Source organism: Brassica rapa, chromosome A10, assembly GCF_000309985.2.
Source record: "Brassica rapa cultivar Chiifu-401-42 chromosome A10, CAAS_Brap_v3.01, whole genome shotgun sequence".
Taxonomy (NCBI): domain Eukaryota; kingdom Viridiplantae; phylum Streptophyta; class Magnoliopsida; order Brassicales; family Brassicaceae; genus Brassica; species Brassica rapa.
In genome coordinates, this window is record NC_024804.2 from 1,926,443 (window position 1) to 1,952,574 (window position 26,132).

Below are 26,132 nucleotides of genomic sequence, written 5' to 3' on the forward strand. Positions count from 1 at the left end.
TATAGATGAAACCAAGCTTGTTAAGAAGTTTCTCAAGAGTCTACCACAGAAGAAGTACATTCATATCGTGGCGGCCCTAGAACAAGTCTTGGATCTTAAGACCACTGGTTTTGAAGATATTGTTGGCCGCTTGAAGGCATATGAGGAGCGTGTAACTGATCAAGAAGAATCGCCAGATGATCAAAACAAACTAATGTTTGCAAACAATGAGCAGTCTTCAAATCGAGACTACAATAATGAGTATAGAGGCAGAGGTCGAGGAGGACGCTCTCCATATAGAGGACGAGGACGTGGGAGATATTATGGAAACTACACCGAAGTACGAGATGCATCGAAGATTACATGTTTTCGCTGCGACAAGGTTGGACACTTCGTTGCTCAATGTCCAGATAGATTGTTAAAACTGCAAGAAGTTCAAGAAAACGATCATGGTGAGACGCAAGAAGCTGATGAGCTCATGATGCACGAGGTCGTTTACTTGAATGAGGGAAAGATAGTGCCGAGTAACTATGAAGCAAGCAACAATGAGGATAATGTCTGGTATCTCGACAACGGTGCGTCGAACCATATGAGTGGAGATAAGCGATACTTTGCGTCTATTGATGATTCTGTTACGGGCAAAGTACGTTTTGGCGACGACTCACGCATTGACATCAAAGGGAAAGGGACGATAGAGTTCACTGACAGAAACGGAGAACCAAGGAAGATAACAGATGTCTACTTCATCCCAGACTTAAAGAGCAATATCATCAGTCTAGGGCAGGCTACAGAGTCGGGATGTGATGTAAGAATGAGAGGAGAGGACCTTATAATGCATGATCGAGACGGCAAACTCATTGCAAAAGCAACAAGGTCAAAAAACCGACTCTACAAAGTACGCATGGGTTTAAAGAGACAATGTGCTACCTATCTACCAAGACGAGTGAATCGAGCAAGTGGCATGCAAGGTTAGGCCACATCAATCTTGAGACAATGAGGTCCATGATGAAACGTGAATTGGTTACCGGAATACCAAAAATCGATGTGGAAGCAAAAGTGTGCGGATCATGCTTACTTGGGAAGCAAGCAAGACACTCTTTTCCGAAAGCAACATCTTATCGAGCATCAAAAGCACTTGAACTTGTACACGGCGATTTGTGTGGTCCCATCACACCAAGTACAAGTGCAGGTAATCGGTATATACTTGTGCTAATAGGCGATTTCTCAAGGTATATGTGGATAGCCTTGTTAAAGGAAAAAAGCGAGGCGTTTACAAAGTTTAAAACATTCAAGAGCTTGGTAGAACAAGAGACAAAGATGCAGATTCAAACGTTTAGAACGGACAGAGGAGGAGAATTTGTATCTCGGGAATTCAACACATACTGCAGTGAGTCAGGCATTAGGCGACACCTTACAGCCCCATATAGCCCCCAGCAGAACGGTGTAGTCGAGCGACAAAACAGAACAATGATGGAGATGACTCGGAGCATAATGAAACATATGTTTGTGCCTAATTATCTTTGGGGTGAGGCAGTAAGACACACCACCTATCTCCTAAACCGGATTGCAAGTAGAGTTGTAAAGGATCAAACGCCATATGAAGCTTTCCGGTCTAAGAAGCCAAATATTGGTCACCTGAGAATCTTTGGTTGCATAGGATATGCAAAGGTGGAAGCCAAACTGTTGAAAAAATTGGATGATAGGTCGCGTATGTTAGTTCACCTAGGGACAGAGCCGGGGTCTAAGGCGTATCGCATGTTTGATCCCCAAAGCCAGAAGATCATCGTGAGTAGAGACGTTGTGTTCGATGAGACAAAAGGGTGGAACTGGAGCACAAGCATGACAGATGAGAACGGAGCTGGTAGCTTCAAGGTAATAGCCGGAGCATTTGGGAATCATGGTCTACAAGAAACAGAGTCGGGAGAGATTAAAACAGAGGAAAAGGTCGCTGAAGAGGATCATGAAGTCAGCGTAGAAGAAGAAAACAATGGTGAAAGTGAGGATGACAGAGACGAGACTAGTGAGAATGACCCAATGGAGCTGCGAAGGTCAACCAGAGTCATCTCTAAACCTAAATATTTAGAAGATTACGTGCTGTTACTTGCAGAAGAAGAAGGTGAACGTCTACTTATGTGTCTAAACAATGAACCAGAGAGCTTTGAAGAAGCTAAGATACACAAGGAGTGGCTACGAGCATGTGAAGCAGAGATAGAGTCAATCACGAAGCTTGATTCTTGGGAACTAGTGGATCTTCCCCCAGGAGCAAAACCGATAGGTTTAAAGTGGATTTTCAAGCTCAAGAGGAACTCTGATGGAAGTATCAACAAGTACAAATCTCGCCTCGTTGCAAAGGGCTATGTCCAAAGATATGGGATTTATTACGAGGAAGTCTTTGCTCCCGTAGCCAGGATTGAGACCATACGTCTACTCATCAACCTCGCAGCAACAAATGGGTGGGAAATACATCACCTAGATGTAAAGACCGCGTTTTTGCACGGAGAGTTAAAGGAGACTGTTTATGTGTCACAACCAGAGGGGTTCGAAGTAAAAGGTAGTGAAGAGAAGGTCTATAAGCTCAAGAAAGCCTTGTACGGGCTAAAACAAGCACCTAGGGCGTGGAATGATAAACTGAACAAGATTCTACTCAGTTTTGAGTTCACAAGATGCCACAAGGAGCCCTCGGTATACAGAAAAGAGATAGGAGGAAAACTCTTAGTTGTGGCTGTATACGTTGACGATCTTTTCGTGACTGGAACGTGCATGAAGGCCATTAATGAGTTTAAAAGGGAGATGGCAAACACATTCGAGATGAGTGACCTTGGCAGATTGTCATATTACCTTGGGATCGAAGTAACACAACATGATGGAGGGATCACTCTGAACCAGAACCGCTACGCCTTGAAGATCTTAGAGGAGGCAGGCATGAAAGATTGCAACCCTGTAGCTATTCCTATGGAGTCTGGACTCAAATTAGAGAAGTCAGAGCAGGAGAAAGAGATCGACGCAACAGGCTATAGGAAAATCATCGGATGTTTTCGATATCTTCTCCATACAAGACCAGATATGTCTTATGCTGTGGGTGTTTTGAGTCGATATATGTCAAGTTCGAGAGTATCACATGGAGCGGCAATCAAGCAGTGCTTAAGGTATCTTAGAGGAACTACATCATTTGGTATTACGTTTGAGAAAGCCGAGAGTAATGCAACGAAGCTAGTGGGGTATAGTGACTCTAGTCACAACGTAGATCCAGATGATGGTAGAAGCACAACGGGTCACATATTCTATCTCGGAAGTAGTCCAATCACATGGTGTTCTCAGAAGCAAGATACAGTTGCTTTGAGCTCATGTGAAGCTGAGTTTATGGCAGGTACTGAGGCGGCTAGACAAGCCATTTGGCTCCAAGATCTACTCCAAGAAATCGTTGGACCATCACGTGAGAAGACTGTCATACGCATTGACAATAGATCAGCCATAGCTCTTACAAAGAACCCGGTGTTTCATGGACGAAGCAAACACATCCACACCAGGTATCACTTTATAAGAGAATGCGTGGAGAAAGGCTTGATGACAGTTGAGCACATACCGAGAAATGAGCAAAAGGCAGACATACTAACCAAGGCACTTGGAAGACTCAAATACAAAGAGATGCGAGATCTCATAGGCATGCATGACGTTGAGGAAAAGAAGTTCAAGTTTGAAAGGGAGAATGTTGGAGCAAACTTGAAGATAGCTTGAGGAAGAAGCAAGTCCTAATACTAATAGGTTTATGGTCTTTTGAGATAAGGATCAAAGTATATCTAGGAGATATCTTAATATGAGTTATTACTATTAGGATTAGGACAAATATGGTGTTATATAAACCAAAGTCGAGTTAAGGATATTGGTGTGATTTTTATGAGTTTGTGAGCTTGAGGTTTTGAGTTAGTTTCCTCAAGGGATTAATAAGAAGAGTTCTTATTTGTGTTTGCAATCCGAGTTCGAGTTTTATATTATTGAGATCGAGAAACCTGTTGGATAATAGTTTCTAATTGTTATATTTGATTAAAATATTTTAATACATTCGGTGACGGTGAGACTACCACACGAACCTCCAAAACTTATATGAGTAATGTATCCTTAACTACATGAATAGTAACGCGATCAGAAGTGGGAAAAATAAAGACCGTGGTTTTATATATGTACATTTTTTTAATTCTTAAATGTTTGTTAGTTTTTGTCAGATGTCACCCATGAAAGTTTTGTTATAAGTTAATGATGACTACTACTATAGTTATTCAAAAATTCAACTGACAGTGGGTAAAGCCACCCCTCTTCTTCCGTTCTTGGAAGTTCTTATCAATTTCAATGTAGTAACCGTACATTGTTTACAAAAAAAGTGATTATATATATAACCGTATTCTTTTCCTAAGACTGGAACTTATGTAAAAGTAACCAAGTTTTACATTTGATCTTGTCATTTGTGTTTTCTTAAAAATCAAAAACCTGATATAAATTCCAAACACAATCACAAATACAAAAAAAAGAGAGTTATGTATATACTATATATGTATGCAGCATATATGTCTTCACCATTTTCACAACTAATGCTTGGTTGTTTTGCTATGAAATAATATGATTTTTACAAATATCTAAACAAAAATGTAACGACAAATCTCCAAATATGAAGAACATAAATACTATCGACCAAGCTTCAAATCTACCAAATATCCGTACGTCTCTTTTCCATATTTTTTGTATGTTACCTAATTCATGTGAACCTAAAAAAAAAGAATATACTAGTATTGTTTACCTAAAAGAAGCCAAAGGAAAGATTTGGACACTTGTCGACACCTAGTCGCCTCCTAACTCTGACGACACGTTGCTCGAGACATATACGGAACTCCGGTCGGAACAGAAACAAAATAGTTATTTGACTACCTGAATTTCGACACGTCATCACTTTCTAGACTCACAGAGGTTAGAAAGACCAGTAAGCACTCTACCATTCCTAACCAAGGGTCACGTCACTTCTTATCGAACCTTTCGTTAGATACGTTCACTGCCACCTCACTCCTCTTTGCTCACGTTTCTTGAGTTTCTCTTCTGTACACATTTTGTTTTAACAAAAAAATTTGGTAATCAACTTTTTCTTAAAACTCCACGTGTATAGACGACATCATCTTATACAGTTACTTATTCCATTTTATTTTCCCGTTGGTAGATAAACTCGATGTTACCAAAACTATACACTTTCTCTAATTATTCCAAAAAATAAACGAAAAATTAAAATCCTTCCTTATATATACCTTTCTCTGAAATAACAGAGTGAAAGCAAACAAACATTACAACAACCAAAAAGAGAAAGAAAAATCTTTTTTTCTTTTGGAAATAGTTCTCTCTAATGAATTGGACTAGAGAAAAAACAATAGGCCGTGGCTCGTCCGCCACCGTCTACGCCGCCACGTGTCAAGATTCCGGAGAAACCATCGCCGTGAAATCCGCCGAGTTTCACCAGTCGGAGTTTTTGCAAAGAGAAGCCAAACTCCTCTCCTCCCTAAATTCTCCTTACGTCATCGGATACAGAGGATGCGAAGTTACGAAAGAGCCCTTAGCTACTTACAACCTCCTCATGGAGTACGCACCGTACGGTACTCTCGCCGACGTGGCGGCTAAGAACGGTGGTTGCATCGACGAGGCTCGGGTTGTGAGCTACACGCGCCAGATACTTCTTGGTTTGGAGTACGTTCATAACTCAAAGGGAATCGCGCATTGCGACGTTAAGGCAAGCAACGTGCTTGTCGGAGAGAACGGAGAGGCCAAGATCGCTGACTTCGGCTGCGCGAAACGGGTTGAACCGGAGTTAACCGAACCGGTTAGAGGAACTCCGGCCTTTATGGCGCCGGAGGTGGCGCGTGGAGAGAGGCAAGGGAAGGAGAGTGACATTTGGGCGCTGGGGTGTACGGTGATAGAGATGGTCACCGGTTCTCATCCGTGGAGTGATGCGGATTATACCGACCCGGTTTCGGTTCTCTACCGGGTCGGGTATATGGGTGAGTCCCCTGAGCTGCCTTCCTCGCTTACAGAACAAGCGAAGGATTTTTTGGGAAAGTGTTTGAGAAGAGAAGCGAAGGAGAGATGGACAGCGACGCAATTATTAAACCATCCGTTTGTAACAACCAAACCGAACACAGAACCGGAGTTTGTAACCGGTTTGGTTACGAACTCACCGACAAGCGTGACGGATCAAATGTTCTGGAGGTCAGTGGAAGAGGAGGAGGATCAGGAGCGTCCAAGCTGGTGGGAATGTCACGAGGAAAGAATTGGACTGCTAAGCTGGATTGGTCAGGCTGTGGTGGATCCCACGTGGGATATGGGCGGTGAAGATTGGATCACGGTTCGACGGAATAATGATTAGTCGGTCACATGATGAGGAATTGTTGATTTTATTTGAATTAGGGAAAATTGTTTAGTCTTGAAGAAAATCGAAAATTTTGAATTTGAGTGAATGTAGGTTGGGTAGCAGTTGAGATTTAGATCAAATTCATGTACATACATTTACTAATCCATCATTTTTTATAAGAAAATTCTCATGATTCCAAATTTTGTTGTTCATAACAAATATAGTGAGATTGGACTTTTGATGTGTTACTCTAAACGCCTTATTAGCCAAGCATATATGCCAGAAATGGTACGAGTTATTTGCCAATATGTTTTGTAACTACAACTGTATGAAACTAGATTTAGCGAAGTAGTTAGGTAAAAGAATGAGATTTGTGGTAAGCATACTAAAGGAGGATTTGTGGAGTGCAATGATTTTAGCTTGTATGTAAAGTGAGAAATGAAGGCGACAAAGATGCCGAACCAGCCGAACTGGTTGGTTGGTTGGTTGGTTAGTTGGTCACTTCGGAGTGTTTAGGCAAACTGAAAGATTCGTTACGAATCTTTGTTAAGGATTCGCATTTTTTTTCTTGTGTGGAAAGCTTTGGTTAGGTCATTTTGATGATTCATTCATTTTTATGTCTTTGCTTCCACACAAATCTAGTTATAATAAAATAATTGACAGGTTGAAAACCTACCTTGTTATGCTACATTGCTACTTAACTTCACTCAAGTATTAAAACACTTTTCTTGCAAGGGAGTATCAAACCATAGATGAGTCATCATCAAATGTCTTAAGATATAACAAAGGTGAAAACGGGTTTACGGTACCATATCTTATGATTATACACACTAAAACCTCTTGTTCTTAAATAGATTAAGTTAGGTGGTGAACAGAAACCTCATATCTTCTGCTGTCAACTTTCCTATGGCCTCCTGAGAACCACCAACGGTCCTGTAATGAAACAAAAAAGTGTGTTCATGATAACATCTAAGTAACAATAGTTTATATTCGGAAATAGAAGCAAAAGAAGTAGGGGGATCTTTTACTCACCCTTCAAACACAAGTTCCTTCTTCTTCTGAAGCTTCAGGATCCGTTCCTCCACTGTGTTCTCTATTATAAATCTCACAACCCTGTAACAAATGTATCCAAAGATTATTCTCAAGTACACACATCAACAATATAGAGATCCAAGGAGAACTAAAGTGTAAACCTGATTGGCTTGTACTGCCCGATCCTATGTATTCTGTCTTGTGCTTGCTTCTCAACCGCTGGGTTCCACCACGGGTCCATCATGAACACCTACAGAGTTTTAATTCAATGTGAGAACAAATTTTGAATAGGCGCACATCTCTAGTCCACAGTTGTTATCTAGACACTTACATGTGAAGCGACTGTTAAGTTGAGAGCAACCCCTCCCGCTTTCAAACTCATTAAGAAGACTCTGCAATCTGGATCTTCTTTGAATCTATTGATGGCAGCATCTCTAGCTGCCATGGACATACTTCCCACCAGTTGGGCACAACCAACCCCACACTGTGTTGTAAAAAAAATAGTGTTTCATTATGATTAAAACCAATGTCAAAGAATTAACATAGCCGGAGCGTAGTGGGTTGCTTACCTTCCCGAGGGTGTAGTGTATCAAATCCAAAAATGATGTGAATTGGCTGAAAACTATTGCTTTGGCAGACCCATCTCTTTCAACCATGAATCTGATTTCTTCCCTCTGCGCACAAACATGATCACGACATGGTTAAATAAAAAGAGCTCAAAATGCCAAAGAAACTTAACAGGGTGCACTATTTTGAGGGTAGAGACATACCAAAGCCTCTATTTTTGTACTTGTCTGAAAATCATCGAGCTTTATCCGATTCAAGATGCTTGAGGCTCTAAATCCTTTTAGTGTCGCCTTGTTTGCATGTTGCTCTGTGCCAGCTTTGGTAGTCCAATCCACGGTTAGTAGTTTCGAGCATGTCGGGCAGCTGACTTTCCCCAGGGATGCAGAGAAATCAATCAAACACGCTTTACAGAACACATGTGAACAAGAAGTCACCTTCAAAGTTAAAAAACCAAAGAAAATATTAATCTAACAGATCCCTGAACAATATAAGGTTAGACAAGATACAGAGAAATTAAAAAAGATCGAAAATTGATACACTTACAACGCTGTCCTCAGCCGATTCGTGGCAGAGACCGCATTCTTGCTCCTTTTTGTTCTCACCATTCAAGTTAGCGTTTTCTCCACTAGAAGCGGAATACACCACAAGGTAAGGATGATCAACAGCCTGCAAAAAGATTGCAGAGAAAATATATCACAAATCCTATAACCCATATCATCCTGAAAGTGCATTAACCAGAGAACTGTAGATGTCACACACCTGTCTCAGACGGGTGAGAAGATCAAATATATGTGCATAGTTATTCATCAATGTCCCAGCCTCAACGTACCTGCAAACAGAAACGTACAACGCACAGTCAATATTAAATTCTGTTACATGAACCAAGGAGCAGAAGACAGTAGAATAGAAGGTACTTAACGTATTAAATTGCGATTGACTGTTTTGGTATAGTGATTCATAGTAATCAAATTCTTTTACATCTAGTGCGTCTCGCCTCAGAGTGATCTACAAGAAGTGAAACTTGTAAGTTCAAGCTAGGAAGCAATTATATAGTGAGCTTTATTTACATAAGACAAGGGAGACAAAGCAACATACGAATCTAGGAGGAAGGGCGAGATCAGCCGCCCGGCCCAGTTTAGTACGTCTTATGAGGATGTCTTTCAGAACTTTGTGTTTAAGCAACACCATGGCTCTCCTACCCAGTTCGTGGCCTCCATATGCTGTTATTGGTCTAGCCACATACTAGCAAGATTGAACATTACAAAAATCAGTTTAAAACGGTGATCCTGCTTTCAAAACTTTGGTAATATAAAGTGGCAAACTCATAGTTGTTACCTTGTTCCACCAACAGAAATGTCGCACTGCGTTATGAGTGCAGCTGTTACAGCTTACATGGGCACTACAACCAAAAGGAGATCAAACAGCAGACATTATCATGAGCTAATGAAACAGAAGAGAAAGGAGCAATAGCTAGGAATCGAGTGTGGTTAGAAACTTACGCGTAATCAAGAATTCTACAGTCACAGTCCTTGCAAAAGTAATACGAGTATGGACGAATTTGCAAGAAGCGAATCTGAGGAAAACAAAATAGCCAAGTCAGATAATGTTTAAGTGCTATAGACAAACTTGAGCAAAGATTAACAAACCAGAGAGTAAAGCTCTCCAACACGGTTCTGGAGAGGGGTACCACTCAAAGCCCATCTGTAAGTAGCCTCCAAAGCAAAAACAGCTCTCGCAGTGTTGCTACGCCTTTCTTTAATGTAATGAGCCTGGTATAATTAAATAGTAACCAACGTCATATCTATAGACCAAACCACTTAACATTGACAAAACAAAAGAGACAGGTCTTGTACTAACCTCATCCAAAATGATCCGGTTCCACGTAATAGAGTGCAAAAGAGACTTCTTTCTATCAACAGAACCAAGCTGATCATCCTCCAATGCCTTTTTACTCTTCTTCCTGCCACGCTTCGTCTTGCTACCCTCTCCTTCATCAGCTTCCTTACCTTTCTTGGACGATGAAGCAGCTACAGAGATCTTCTTCTTCTTCTGCTGCTTAGATTGTTTACTCGTTCTCACAGCGTTGGGCCCACAGAAATACTTATTGTGTATAACAAGCTTCGCAGGGTAAAACGACTTGCTGCAATACTCACACTGCTCCTTGGGAGACATCATGCACTTCCTGAACTCATTCTCAACGGTGGAATAAGTCGTCAACACAAAGTCATACTTCTTCAACTCTTGAGCACTCTTCTCACGCTTAGCCCCATGGTACACAAGCACCTTGGTGCTCCCCGGGGACGTAAACCGATCAATCTCGCTTAACCACTGAGAGACAGCAACGAGAGGACAAAGCACAAGCGTGCACCCCACAGCTTCTTTGGCCTTAGCCCTGTCGAAGTCGCGCCTGGCGAGAACGAGAGAGATGGCTTGTATGGTCTTCCCCATCCCCATCTCATCCGCAAGAACGCCTCCTCTAACTGACTGCTCCTGTTTCGATCCCCACGCTAAGAACTCCTTCTGGTACCTTAGAAGCGGCATGATCAGATCGTGAGGCGGCTCGGCGGTTTCGGCGATTAAGGTGTTCTGCTGGTTCAAGTCAACGTCCTCTGTCATGTGTTGGTCGATCCACTTCTGATCCTCTTCCTCCCAAATCTCCCACAAGAGGGTGCCTTTCTCTCTCATGACACGTGTGCTCTTTCTTTTAACGCCTCTTGGGAGTGGTGGCCATGGCACAGGAGCAGGAGCACGAGCCGGGGCGGGTGCAGGATTTGGCAAATCGACATCATCATCATCATCATCATCATCATCGTCCTTCTCCTCCTCTTCCTCACCTATGTTCATTCTTCACATTATCATTTAAATATCGTCGGAAGGATTGTATAATTAAGCATTAATTTATATTTAAAAAAAAAAGAGTTTATTAGAAAAAAGAGAAGTGAGTAGTCAAAAAAGAGAAACCTTGAAACTCTGAATCGTCGTCATCTGAAGAAGAAGGTATAGTATAAGTTTGTTCATCGACTTCTTCTTCGTCATAGAGATTCTCTGTTTCATAAGAGAAGAAAACAATTAGATCTATTGTTCATGGTTCCGATGTTTCTCCGAATAAAACAGAGACGATCGGAGGAAACAGAGAGTACCTTGGTTCGATTGAAGAGTCCGGTTATTGCGAGATCGAAGCTCCATATCGCAGCAAACTCAATTTCGATTTCGAGCGATTTAGGGTTTATCTAATCGTCGTGAGGTGTTTAATAAAGAGGGGAGTAGGTATGCAACTGCCGATAACGGCGGGAAACACAATGTCACACGTGTCAACTTCCCTTTTCTTTCTTAGCTTAATGGAAAAAACTAAACACAACAAAAGACCAAATGAAGTCAATTATCAAAGATGTTTTCCTTATTAAGTCTTCATCAATTAAGTATCAACTCTTTTAATTTCCTTTATAACTTTTAACTTATTTTACATTAGAGCTATAATCCAGTTTAGAATCCCTTATACAGTGATTCAACCGGACAAATTTAAACTTTGATGTTTTCCTTATAAGTCTTCATTAATTAAGTATCAACTCTTTTCATTTCCTTTTAAACTTCTGGTCCGCACCCTGTACGGACATAAGAACATAACCGGTCCGTATTTTATGTTCCCTCTCGGTCCGCACCTCATGAGAGGGAACACAATAACGAGTATGAAGAGGCATATATTGTGTGTATGTATAATTGCAACGTCACAAAATATTTTGTGTGTTTACGAAAATACTTTCATTCAAAAAATGGAATAAAGAGTGTATAGTTTTAGAAGTAACAGAATTTATATTATCATTAATTAGAATTGTATTGTATATGTGTCGTAATTCTTTATTTTAGGTGAATAATATTATTTTTCTATAAATAATAACCAAAAATTTATGTAGACATATTAAAAGAAAATATAATAAAAATCGAAATATTATCCATAAATAATATAAATTATGAAGTACATTTCTTGATAAATAAAGCAAATTCAATTAGAAACCTGTAAAAAATTATATATACCAAGCTCTTCTGCCTGCATACAGATGAAGCAAACATCAATAAGTTAAACAATTCTTTCATATTTGGAAAACATATATATATATATATATAACAATGAAAAATTAAATGGTGGAGTATGTAAACACCTGTTTTCTACCAATGTGAGTTAGAACACCGCCGTATTTAAAAATCATAAGGGCTTTTACAGGTCTTTCTTCTTCGCCTTCACCATTCTACTTCAGCGGCTTCAGTTGAACCTTCCTGTATATCCCTGAGAAATTTCCTCCCTGCACTATTTCAAAAGGTTCTCTGCTGTGAGAAAATGACCTCATGAATTAAATAAAAAATACATAATGCTAGCTTACTTATAAGATAGTATATTCAACAAAAAATAATAATATAAGATAGTGTTACTAAATGATACTATGTAATACTTTCCCCGAACTATATTCAACAAAAAAAGAGAAAGTACTAAAGAACCTCTTCAAGAACTGCTTTAACTTGGCGAAACTTCTCAGCATGTTCAAGGTCTTCTGGATCACTATCACTCTCACGACCTAGTCTACATATAAAAAAAGGAAGACCATATTATCGTTACCAGTATTCAACACATGGAAAAGATAGAGCAGACATGCTTTTTGGAGATAAGACACAAAGAGTTGAGTTCAGGGTTCTAAAGATGAGGAGCATTTGCGTCTAAACATATTTTTCTTAGCACACAAACCGGATCGTCGTAATACCTTAATAGTATGAGAGGAGAGATTTGTGAATAATACTTTAAAGAATGAAAAGAGAATATTTGTATTTTAAGACTTTGGGTGTCTCATATATATATACAGTCGATTTATTTCTCATATTAATGACACACAATATTTTGCACAATAAATAATAAAATCGTTTAAAGAAAGATATTAAATGTGTATTGTCAAAAAATGATTTGCATATGATATGATTTTAACTTGTGCAAGTAATCCATATTAGAAAGGTAAGTTATTAAAAACAAACAACCTAATTAGAAACATTAAAATTTTTTGTAAACAATGTAATAAATATGATATCAACATGCGCAAGTAAATCATTAAATAACAAGAAAAGTTTTTAATATTTGTCTTAATTCTAAATCTTGCCCAATGGTAAACTAAATCGATAAAATTTAATGATTTCAACTTGCGCAAGTAATCCATATTGTGAATAAGTGATTTGCATATTTAATGATTTCAACTTGCGCAAGTAATCCATATTAGAAAGGTAAGTTATTAAAAACAAATTTTGTCAATAAGTTATTTTCATATTTAATGATTTCAACTTGCGCAAGTAATTTATATTAGAAAGGTAAGTTATTAAAAACAAACAACCTAATTAGTAGGGGTGGACACTTTACCCGATATCCAAAGTGGCACTCGAACCCGATCCGAAAAACCCGAACTGAAATCCGAATCGAAGTAGCAAAATACCCGAACGGGTATTAAATAAGGAGAGATTGGATACCCGAATCCGAACGGATAATACCCGAACCCGAATGGATATCCAAAGATAACCAAACATATGTATAATTAACCTTATATTTCTAGTTTACATCTCTCATTTTACATAAAATATTTATATTGATACTATACATACTTTAAGTTCATATGATATACATACAATTAAGGAAAAACATGATTTTCTACTCACTTAAAATGCATGTCAAGTTTTTTATTTCAAAAATTAACAAAAAGTTACATCCAAAATTAAAAAAAATAACTAAATTAATGCCTTTTTAGTTTTAAAATGTTATGTCCAAATCTATTAACCATTCAATCTATTAAAAATAAAAAATTAGTTAACTGAAATTTATATTTTAAATATAAGAAACTTGAGAAATGAAAATTTTAATTTTTTTTTTCAAAATCTAAATATCCGAACCCGATCCGAAATAACCGAATCTGAAATAACCGAATCCGAACTAAAAATACCCGAACACCCGACCCGAAGTACAGAAATACCCGAACGGATTCTACACATCTCTACCGAAATACCCGAAAATCTGAAATACCCGACCCGAACCCGAACGGGTACACAAGGCTAAACTAAATCGATAATTATTATTCCCTAACTATATATGGGCTTAACGAAATCGACAATAGTTTTGGGCTTGTCTACATAAGCGATTGATTAAAATAAATGAAAAGTAAAATTAAAAAAAATCGACCAATCGAATTATATCAATTTTTCTAAGAAGCTCTATATTAATGTCATGTCAGCAGAAATCACTAAAGTGACTTCTCTTTTAATATATATGAGGTTTATTTTACATTACATTTATTTTACATTTCTCTTTTAAATATTTACTTTTGTCTATTACTTTTTTGTTTTACTTTTAGTTAGTTTAAAATTTTATTTGATTCCCAATAAAATCCAACCACTTATATTTCTATATTTTGATTTATAATTTATTTTTAAAACAAATTGCATTAATTAAAAGTAAAACATCATATATTTGTATACAAGTAAAAAAACCAAAACATTATATATTTGTATACGGAGGGAGTATTTACTAACATAAGCAAAGCTATGTGGTAAAGAGTAAAATAAATATAGACACATCCTCATCAGAAAAAATGGAAGACGACGTTTTTTTTCAAAAAAAAAAGTAAAATAAATATAAGGGATATTCAATTGAGAATTCGGCCAAAAAAAACCTCAACTTTACACGAATTGCCAAAACAAACATGAACTTTGGGGCTGACCAAAAAAACACCAAACTTTCATTGACTTTAAGAATTAATTAACAATGTTTTCGCTGACTTGCCAATTTAGCACGCCGTCAACAAATTTAACAGAAATATTTGACGTCGTTTATTGTTGACGTTAAGTGAAACGACGCCGTTTTTAAATGAGAAGAAACGACGTCGTTTTACACGATTGAAATTAAAAATATGTAAACCCCTGGATTCGAACCCAGGTTGGTTGGTCAAATGGAAAGGTATTTTACCACTGGGCTACTGGCATTTTTAATGTACTTACTAACATGTTAACTTTTATTTGGTACATATTAAATTTAAAAAATTCTCTAAAAACTTAATAAGATCTTTAAAATTCCAAAAAATTAAACAAATAAAGAAGATTTTTATAAAATTAATTTTGAAATTAAAATTGAAAATAAATTTTATTTTTCTTTTTAAAAAATAAAAATTCTTCCAAAATTTTCTAAAAAATTAAAAAGAACTTTAAATTCCAAAAAATTGAAAAAAATAAAGAAATTTTTTATAACATAAATTTTGAAATTAAAATTGAAAATAAAATTTTATTTTTCTTTAAAAAAAATAAAAAATTATTTTTCTTTAAAAAAAATAAAAAAAATCTTCCAAAAATTTCATAAAATTAATTTTGAATTAAAATTAAATATTTGTTTTTCTTTAAAAAATCAAAAAAAAATCCAAAATTTTCATTTAAAAAAAAAAACAAAATTTTTAAAAATTATAATAAAATGCAAAAAATTAAAGTTAGAATTATCAACTTTTTATGTGTGTATAATTAATTTCAACTTTTAGCAAATGTATTAAAAAATTGAAAATTTTGGAAGATTTTTTATTTTTTTGAAAAGAAAAAATAAAATTTTATTTTCTATTTTAATTTCAAAATTAATTTTATAAAAAATTTCTTTATTGTTTCAATTTTTTGGAATTTTAAAGATCTTTTTAAGTTTTTAGAAAATTTTGGAAGAGTTTTTATTTTTTAAAAAGAAAAATAAAATTTTATTTTTAATTTTAATTTCTAAATTAATTTTATAAAAATCTTCTTTATTTTTTAATTTTTTGGAATTTTAAAGATCTTATTAAGTTTTTAAAGAATTTTTTATATTCAATATGTACCAAATAAAAGTTAACATGTTAGTAAATACATTGAAAGTGCCAGTAGCCCAGTGGTAAAATATCTTCCCATTTGACCAACCAGCCTGGGTTCAAATCCAGGTGTTTACATATTTTTAATTTCAAATCGTGTAAAACGACGTCGTTTCATCTCATTTGAAAACGACGTCGTTTCACTTAGCGTCAACAATAAACGACGTCAAATATTTCTGTTAAATTTGTTGACGGCGTGCTAAATTGGCAAGTCAGCGAAAACATTGTTAATTAATTCTAAAGTCAATGAAAGTTTGGTATTTTTTTGGCCAGCCCCAAAGTTCAGGTTTGTTTTGGCAATTCGTGTAAAGTTGAGGTTTTTTTTGGCCGAATTCCCATATTCAATTTAAAGTTTGAAGTGATTTGATTTTTAATTAGTTTTAAAATAATTTTATTTTTAATGAGTGTTATATAATTTTATATGAGTTACAAAGTTTAAAGTGATTTTTGTTAAACCCATTCTAGAATATCACCTAAAAGGTATGCGTTAGCATCTCGTTTCTCTCTGCTCTCGCCTTTCCTAATCATTTCAATCCTTTGGTTCAATGTTAGCCTTTAGTGAAAGTTTCCTATTTGTTGGGCTGTAGTTTCTCCTATGGGAGCTTATGTCTCCAGTTTCATCTGTTTCAAAGCTGGTTTTGGTGTCCTAATAACGTATCGACCTTGTATTCCTTTCAGTTTGGTTTAATATCACCGAGAAAAAAAAATCACCTAAAATCAATTTAATTTGTTTCTACGTACCTTTGAAATGTCCGTCAACAGAAAAAGGTTTCACACTTTGATTTTTGATCATTGGAAGTGACTTTTGAGTTTTTTTCTCTAGCGTTTATATTAAGGATTAGACAAGTTTCAAAAGTCAGCTTTTAGAAAAATGATACAAGTGGTTGAAGCATGATGACAACAAGCAACACAATGACAAATTAACTCATTATGAGAAAATGTTGTTTTGACATTACCACATCTTGGATTAGCTCCTCGATTTGATTTCTTGATATCAGTGAGGTCATCGGGTTAGCGATTTCATCTACGAATCTAAAGTTTTTCATGAATGTTCTATAAGAATGTGTACAAGGGTAAACCTTGTGAACATAGACATATTGATATCGAATGATTTGTGATATGAAACATCAACGGCTTCAGAATAATAAAACATAATATGTATCTTATCTCTAAACCGAGTATACAGGGCTGTGCCTGATAAATCTGGGCCGACAAGCCAAAAATTTTTTTTTGGCCCTTTTTACTTTTAAAAATAATGGAAACCTTATTCAAGTAGGAGGGAAGTTTGAATCCGGGTCTGTACATCTACCAACAAACAATGTTACTAGTAAAACTACACAATATTTCAAGTTATTTTTGGCCTCTTATTGTTACTAGATCATTTTTCCGCGCTACGCACGGATTGTGTGTTATAAATATTTTTTAAAATTTATATTAACTTTTAATTTTTCTGTTACTAAATATAAGATGTTTAGGTAGAAACACAGATATTAAAAAACTATTTTTTATCTAAAAAATGTCATTAAAATATGATTGAGTACACAGTTTTTAATAAAGTAAAAGTTACCTAAAAAAATAAAAACATCTTATATATTGGAACATCAAAATTCTGTAAAACAGGAACAGAGGGAGTATTTGTCTTGTTTTGACATCTTCTTTATTTATGAGGTTGTTTTTATTTCTTAGTTTTCAACCCATTGTGAATTTTTATTTCTATCATTATTTTTAAGTTGTAAAATAAGGATTTTTTAGATAATATGTACATACATCTTTTTTTTAATAGTGTTGTTACATATTAGTAATCCAAAAACTCAGTATGAATAAAATAATAAAGGAAAAATAATGATTGTTTGGAGTTTGTGTTTTCTTTAATGTATGTGGGTATTTATTATTTGTATTTTATTTTATCAAGTATTTTTTCTCTCAAACTTCTAACATTCCCATGCAGAATTAATTTGTGTTGTTGCTATTGGGGTGGGTATTAATGTTTCTCTCAAACTCAGTATGAATAAAATATATGTTTTTATATTAATGTTTGTCGACAATATGATTGTTTGTTATCTTAATATCTTATACACACTCCAATCAGATTAGCCGAGTGAATACGTCAACTTCGAAACTTTCGTTCTTTAATTTTTATTAACCGTTTGAAATTAGCCGCTTCTTAATCCCATACAGAGAGAGGTATAAATCTTGACATGCAATAACTTCTTAATATGAAAGCTCCATTCTAGGTGACTATTTTGTCGGTATAATTGTAGTTTTAGTATATGCGTGTTTATAAGTAAGCTTATTGCAATTTTTATTTTCGTTTATTAATTTTGGAGATAGATTCTTTGTATAATGTGTATTTACCCCATTTGTTTTAAAAATAATTTATTTCAATTTACGTTTTTCCCTTAAAAATAAATTTGAGAAGTTACTTAGTAGGTATGCACTTGTAGTGGGAAATGTAGCAATTGATTGTAATTTTCAACCAAAATATAGGGAGGCGTCTTAGGAACATTCCTTGATTGAGAGTATTGTTGTTGTTCCCGTAACTTTGACATATGAATGCATCGTTAGTCTTAATTCCTATGGTTCAGATGTACCATGGATTGTGAGATTTCATAAATTTATATATTTTTGTCATCTCCATAAATTTATCTTTCTCGATTTCTTCGTGTTAGTTACAATGGTCATAGGGCGAAAATATTTTTTTGTACCCTTTGATATTTATATTTATTTAATGTTTAAAATATTTTAAAATTTTAATCATACTGTATATATTTTCCGATGAAAATAAAACTATATACTTTAAAAATATATTTTTGGGCCGTTTTCAATTTACTTTGTTATATTTTCTAATCTTTTGTCTAAAAATATAGATATATAAAAAAAATAGGCTCCTTAACTATTAATATACGGGGGCCACATACTTGGACCCGAGACGGTCGCACTGTTTGTCTCCCTACTCAGCCGGCCCTGAAGGTATAGAGACAATATTTGCTTCTCACTCTTTTTTTTTTTTGAAAAAGGGCTTTTATGATTTTCGTTCTCCACACTAATATTTTTCGATGTAAGTTAATTTTTTAATTTTTTCTGGATTGCTTTTGCAACGGATTGTGCTCAATTGGTGAAGATGGTTTCGGAACCAGAAGAGTGGCCAACCTTTGCAAGCTATTTGGAAGACATAAAAGTTTTGAATAGGAGTTTCAACAGTTCAGAGATCATTCATATACCACAAACACAGAATTCAAAGGCGGACAGTCTCGCACGCAATGCAAGGAAGCAACTGTCATTTGTCGTTCATATAGATGTAGAGCTACCGGGGTGGTTCGCAGAGTCTACATGAGTTTGTTTTGTTTGCTGGCAAAAAAAGAATCCTTTTTATTTTGATGTTCTCTTTCTTTTAGTCGGTATATATCGTATGACTATATGGTAAAGTTAGAGTAAATTAAAGCGGATGAAAAATTATTTCAGCCCATTTATTCTTCTTTCATCCAATCAAGTGGAATATGATTCTATTTCATTTACTCTAAAAAATGAGAAACAAAAACAGTAAAATAGAGTAAATCTTACCTCGACTACTAATAAGATGAAAAAAAATTATTCTAATTTTATTATTTTTCTATCCCTCTCGTTTTCACCATATTTTCCCACCATTTTACTCTAATTGATAACCAATTACATTATGTATTTGATATGGTTTGTTTAATGCTCTTTGGCTTATCCCAGTCTTATGATTTGTGTACGCGTTGTCAGGTCTCTTTTTAATATAATGATTTTTGTTTAATATAGTTTGATGGGTTGAAGTTGATGTTCACACAAGTTAAGATTAATTTAGATACGATAAGAAGTGACATTACGACACATGTGATTTTCGAGGTATATTATTTTAGATATTTTCAAGAAGAGGAATGATAATTGTGAAATAAATAAATTAAAACTTGGCTTTGTCATTTCTGCTTTGTTTAGATAAAATGCTTCTATTTTAATTAACTGTCTTTCTTTTAGTCTGTGTCAATAGAAAAGTTTACAATCAAACCAAATATTAAGTAAATTAAAAGAAAAATAAAAGAGCTAGCTATGGTTTTATCATAAAGAAAATCAAGATAACAACAAATGAGGAAGTGACCGCATGATAGACTTAACTAATCTTCTTGTAGGAAATACAAATGTGATTTGTATTACTCTAAATATTTTTACAATTGCCTAAGCAGTTATTCGTGGACATATGCTCTTCCAATCTCCCAGTGAAAGCGTTTTAAGTTTCTCCAGCTTTGTTTCTTTTTTTTCTTTGAGTTTTGCGACCTAACCCAAAGCTATTTCTATCTTGCCTTTGATGGCTACTACGGGAGATTGAGTGATTGACTAAGATTTGGAACGCCATAGCTGAGTTATTCGAAAAGATTGAGTGATTGACTAAGATTTAATAATATGCAAGAATGATTAAAAGGTAAACAAAAGGAAATTACCTACCTTTTCTATTATCATAGTGAAACATGACGATTTTGATCAAATTATAAAAAATGACTTTATATTTGCTTTTGAATTGTAACAATATTATTGACTTTATATACATACCATAAACCCTTTCTCTTTCTTGAGAGGATAGGACGATAAGTGTTCTTGATCTTCAGCAAATCATCATCATTTACCCTGAATCTTCCACAAACAAAAACAATAGTGCAGACCAAAATGATAAAATACAGAAAAGCCAACAAAGAGACCAGAGAACTTACCTTCTACATTACTGCAGAGAAGCAAGGTGTGATCTTTTCACATCAGCAGAAGCTGTTCAGCCCCAATTCCTAAATCACCAGCTAGAGTTGCAGAAGCTATTGGGTTTTCAACTCCTGAAGAGGGAGAAAGCAACAGCAGTTAAAAGAATATAGACTAAAATCTACATAGATAACCATATGTTTTGTTGTTCAAGAAAAAAAAAACCATATATTACCAACGCAAACAGTTAGCCAAAGTTACCTTGCTCACGCCTCTATCCATGAAACGGTTTCCAGTCTAACAAAGAAAATAAAGAACATTCATTAATACGTAGAAAGATGCATATCACACTAATACCATGATTCAACAACCCCCAGTTACCATTACTCAACAACCGCCAGTTAACAAAATAGCATGAAAGTGAGTTCTAATCTTCTTCTTCTTCATTTGTTTTGCTTCTTGCTCATTTTTCAATTCCAATGTGTAACAGAATCCCCGTGAGCCACTTAGCACCATCACAGATTTCTGAAAAATCAGTTTTGTGCCCAAACATAAATATCTAATGAAAAACATATAACGACATGAACTCAAAAACCGATTATCGACTTCGTAATACGCGAGGTAAAATGAAATGGAAAATTGCAACAAAAACTTCCCGGTAAATATTTTGCAGAAAACACACCTCTGTTATTGCAATCAGCATCAAAATTTTCCAAAGAACGAAACCTGAATCTCTTTGCTCAATCGAATGGCAGCAAGCTTCGAGGAACCGGTTTATATAGAAGTAGATAGATAGCGAGGTGAAACGCATAAATAAATACGGAAGTAAAGAAGACAATTGATTGATTATAAGTGGATCACAGTAACGGAGGCTTCATGAATGAACTCGAATTGGAAAAGACGAACTGAGAAACTGGCGGAGGAAAATATGATCGAAGAAGCCACGGGTGGTGGACTTTATTTTGGGCCATGACAAAATAATTTAGGGTTTAGGCTAAGAAACCCAACATTAAATCTCGACATGGGCTTAAATGACGTGGCGAAAATATTGTCTGTGATTGGTGGATTATTTAATCTGATGTGGACACCTTAGGTGTTGAGCTTATTCAACTTTTAGTATTGTATAGATTATCTCGCCTGCCCCAAAGCATATGCTTTATGGGCTTCTATTCAGGCTTGGTATGCAAGTATACACCTTATATATTTCATAGCTTCAAAATTTACTTACTATTGATTAAACTATCCTAAACGTTATAATTTGCAGCTGATACATAGAAACATAAACATAGATTTATCACATATATTAATTCTACAGTTGATCTGAACAATTTTAAATGTATCGACGATAATTCCTTTTAACATGCAAACGATATATTTTTTCTTTTATATGGTTTTCTTTTTATCTTTTTGGGATTCCCTATACACTACATCAAATATTGAATGAGAAGTTACATTTCATAAAACAATCGAATTGAACTGCATAACTTCAATTCATACGTAAACGATGAAAGAAAAACGTGAGCTTTTGTATAAAAATCAAAAGATGGGTTATGTAATAGTACTCGTGTTTAACAAAGAGATTGAAGTTTTGAAAGGGGGAACTGGTGATCGTTTACTTGCCTCAAGACTCAAGGCATGGGCATCTCCCATCCTTTTCTTCAAAGCAACCTTAAGAAAAGAGATGTCCATCTATATTCGATCAAACTCAAACCCAATACCATCAACTAGTAAATCCAGATTGAAAATTTTCTGATTTTAAACATATCATTTGCCATCATGTATATGCTGTTGATCTATGCTTCACTTCTTCTTCAACCTTTGATCCTGGTTGATGTTAAGACAATAAAAATGTTAAGACAATAAAAATGTATTACTACCAAAGCACACATGCACATGTATGTCTCTATACGGTAGAGCAATAAAGTAGATATCGAAGTTATGAAAATATAAAATTGCAACAACCAGATCGTTTAAATGAGGAAAAATAGATGAAACTAGAGCCATACGATCGAGAATGAAGTGATCATGAGTCTCTGGAGAAGGCATGGGGATCATCTCTCTCTCTCTCTCTTTAGCTCTCTGCTCAAACCATATGCATTATATGGTGATACGATATATCATATACGATTCAAAAGTATAAAAATAGGTTTCACCAACTTATTTTTTAATTGCAAGAAAGTAGATGGAAAGCTAAGTACTACTTTCTTTTTAATTAGTTTTTTTCGAATATGGAATAGGACTATATTTATAATTACATTTCGTCTTTTTAAGCATGCTTACGTTGGAAAATCATGGCGATAGCCCATACCAAAAAAAAGGGAAAAAGGGAAAATTATCATTTAAATCACGAACTTTCAAATTTGGTTGAAAAAAACATGAACTTTCATTAGGACCATTTAAAGCACCAACTTAATTTGAATAATCACTATAAACCTCAATTTAGTTTGACTAAACCAAATTAAATACGACATTAACTCGGATAATGGATTAATTAGACGGGGTTAATCGTCTTCTCTAATCTCCTTTAAGTCCAAACGACGTCGCTTTAATTTTTTTTAATTGCATCTGGACCATTTAAAATACCAACAGTAAAACTTGTAAATAACTTGATAATTAAAAAATTTCATGAGTACTTTTAAAAATATTAAAACCTATAAATAACTTAATAATTAAAAAATTCTTTATTTAATATTTTTTAATGATACTTATAAATAACTTAATAAATATTATAAGTTTTATTTTTTTATAAGTTTTAATTATTATAAGTTTTAATAATTATTTCAAGTTTTAATATTTTTAGTGAAGTATTATAATTATTAAGTTATTTATAAGTTTAATATTTTTAATAATACTCACCAAATTTTTTAACTATTAAGTTATTCACAAGTTTTAATATTTATAAAATAATTTACGGATTTAGGGTGTGAGAAAATGATTTGGAGGTTTCATAATAATATCTATTAGTTATTGTTTGGTCACAGGTATGATTCCTTTCAATTTTTTTTTAAAAAATTAAAACGACGTCGTTTGGATTTAATGAAGATTAGAGACTGCGATTAACCCCGTTTAATCAATTTGTTACCCGAGTTAACGTCGTGTTTAATTTGGTTAGTCAAACTAAGTAGAGGAACATGTAGTTGCTGGCAGAAACAGGATTGCCAATTCTATTGCACTAAGTGTGACCAGGGATCATCGCTACCAATCTTACGTAGCTACTGGTGGTCCTACATGGCTGAGCTCCCTATTACGAGAGGAGGAGTTGAATTCGGTGGTTCGTGTGTAGAATCGTTGGAACTTAGCTGCGGTGGACCCTTGTTCCGTAACCTGATCGTGTCTTCGGTTATTATTTACAGCACTTACTGGTGTTTTTCTTCTTCTTACTTTCTTTCCTTTTGTTTTCTTCTCAATCCTCTGTTTGGAGGTGTGTGTTGCTTTTGGGGGGACATTGTATTACTACTCTTTACACCATTGATATTGAATCCAACGTAAAAAAAAAAACTAAGTTGGTGTTTTAAATGATCCATATGCAATTTTTAAAAAAAGTTTAAAACGACGTCGTTTGGACTTAACGGAGATTAGAGACGGCAGTTAATCTCGTCTAATCAATCCGTTACCCGAGTTAACGTCGTGTTTAATTTGGTTTAGTCAAACTAAATTGAAGTTTAAAATTGTTATTCAAACTAAGTTGATATTTTAAATAGTCCAAGAAAAAGTTCATGCTTTTTTTCAACCAAATTTGAAAGTTTATTATATAAATGATAATTTTTCCAAAGGTTATGTAGACTTAAAAGTTACAGGTTCGTTGAACCTGGTCTCCTTTTCGTTTAAGTATTGGAGAAAAACAATAAAGTGTGGATTACAAATTAGATATCTCGTTAAGTAAGCATTTTCTTTTAAAAATTCAGAAATAAAACAAGTTTTTTTTTTAACAAGAAAGTATTTGAAAGGGCGACCTAACCAGAGGATGAGAGGACAGTCTTTTTGTTAATTAAACACCTAAAATACATTCATGTTCCACAACAAGTATAAAGGTAAAGAAAATATAATGGCCACGTTGTTTTGTTCGTGACTAATTCTATTCCATGTTTTTGTCTTCTTCTTTCATATACTGTTGTAAGTTGTAATTAGTGAAGAAAACAGTATTAGCAAAATATTTGTCGTATGTCAGCGAAAAAAGATTAATTTGAGGATGATCCAACTTAAGATAATTAGGTTGAGCTTTAGTCCATCACCAAGCCCAAAAAAAACATTTTTGCTAAATAATACTGTTTTTGTTCGACAACTAGTTCGTTCCAACACTCTCTAAAAGATGATTAACGCGGTTGCTTAGGTAGGGTTTTTAATATTTTTAAATTAAAAAAAAACAAAATCTTCTTATATATTAATTGAGAAGTCATTTAAATGATTTTTGTTGATGCATAGAAGAGCTTTCCAATTAATCTTTATAATTTGATTGATTGATTGTTTTTATCTTTTGATTTATTTAACTAAAGTTTTTAAAAAGAAACCAGTCCTAGAATTACCTAATCTAATATATGTTTAATTAAACATCTTAAATATAGATGAACTAGGTGTTTTGTCCGCGATGCGGGCCTAAACATTTTCATAAATTTTTGAAAAGTTCTTTGTACACTATTTTTATTATACTAAATAAATCTTAAAATAACTAAATATTATATTTTTAATTATATAATTAAATAATTATTTTATTAATATTTAATTATGTGATTTGTGTTTTTAACTTTTTTACTAAAATACTTGTTCAGATAACAATACAATATATATATATATAAATATCTTTATATATATATATATAAATATCTTTATATATATATATATAAATATCTTTTTTTAATTATATTTTTAGATTTTGGATAATTCATATTCTATTTTTAATTATAAAATTAAAATTTTTATTTGATTAATATTTAGTTATATAGTTTATGTTTTTAACTTTTTACTAAAAGACTTTTTCAGATAGCAATACAATATATACAGAAGTTATCTCTTTTTAAAATTATATTATCAGATTTTGGATAATTCTTACTATTATTAATATTAATCAATTATCTAATCAAATCAATTAAAATTTCGTTTTTATTTTTTAATTTATTTATATGTTTTATTCATTAAGGGTATAAACGATATTAACCACTCTAACTTTTAACGTGAGAGCTCTGTTGCAAAACTTTACTTCGCAAATAAATAGTATAGATAGATAGATAGATTAATATGATTTATCTATAGAAATAATTATATATCATATATTACATTATATAAATTGACATATACATTTAATACATATGATACTACATTAACAACTATAAAAACAGTTTTTAATATATTTATATTAGTAGTTAATACAATAAATTATAGATTTCAGAAAACTAATTAATGTAAACGTAATAATGTTAATTAAACTCACTCATTTATTCTCTCTCTCTCTCTCTCTCTATATATATATATTTTAAAATGTTTCAAATGAATGCAAAACATTCAAATATATAACTTTATAAAATCATCCTCATTTTCAAATGACAATGTGATATCATAGATAAGTTATCACTTTTAGAAAT

General features: G+C 34.0%; 2 protein-coding genes and 1 long non-coding RNA gene across 7 annotated transcripts; 1 reads left to right on the forward strand and 2 right to left on the reverse strand.

The window, feature by feature from the left end:
• Positions 1-5,134: 5,134 nt before the first annotated feature.
• LOC103844176 (mitogen-activated protein kinase kinase kinase 18) lies at positions 5,135-6,558 on the forward strand. The gene has a single exon (XM_009120959.3). It carries the CDS (start codon positions 5,360-5,362, stop codon positions 6,371-6,373), a length of 1,014 nt encoding a protein of 337 aa, XP_009119207.2. The 5' UTR covers positions 5,135-5,359; the 3' UTR covers positions 6,374-6,558.
• Positions 6,559-7,051: 493 nt separating this feature from the next.
• On the reverse strand, positions 7,052-11,310 carry LOC103844170 (DNA repair protein RAD16). Its single transcript, XM_009120953.3, has 16 exons — positions 11,098-11,310; positions 10,919-11,002; positions 9,815-10,791; positions 9,604-9,726; positions 9,457-9,530; positions 9,293-9,356; positions 9,053-9,199; positions 8,877-8,962; positions 8,717-8,786; positions 8,501-8,623; positions 8,161-8,391; positions 7,960-8,064; positions 7,722-7,874; positions 7,552-7,640; positions 7,391-7,471; positions 7,052-7,291 (listed from the first exon to the last, which is right to left on the reverse strand). Exons 1-16 carry the CDS (start codon positions 11,141-11,143, stop codon positions 7,219-7,221), a joined length of 2,526 nt encoding a protein of 841 aa, XP_009119201.1. The 5' UTR covers positions 11,144-11,310; the 3' UTR covers positions 7,052-7,218.
• A 4,419-nt stretch (positions 11,311-15,729) lies between these two features.
• Positions 15,730-25,273, reverse strand: LOC103843903. 5 transcript variants are annotated; one of them, XR_004452805.1, is made up of 5 exons: positions 22,563-25,272; positions 20,938-22,380; positions 20,818-20,853; positions 20,419-20,690; positions 15,730-20,226 (listed from the first exon to the last, which is right to left on the reverse strand). It is a non-coding gene; the product is annotated as an uncharacterized LOC103843903 (long non-coding RNA). The 5 variants fall into 5 exon arrangements; XR_004452802.1 differs by having other exon boundaries at positions 16,628-20,690; positions 20,938-21,081; positions 21,239-22,380; positions 22,563-25,271; XR_004452801.1 differs by having other exon boundaries at positions 16,628-20,690.
• Between the last annotated feature and the right edge of the window lie 859 nt (positions 25,274-26,132).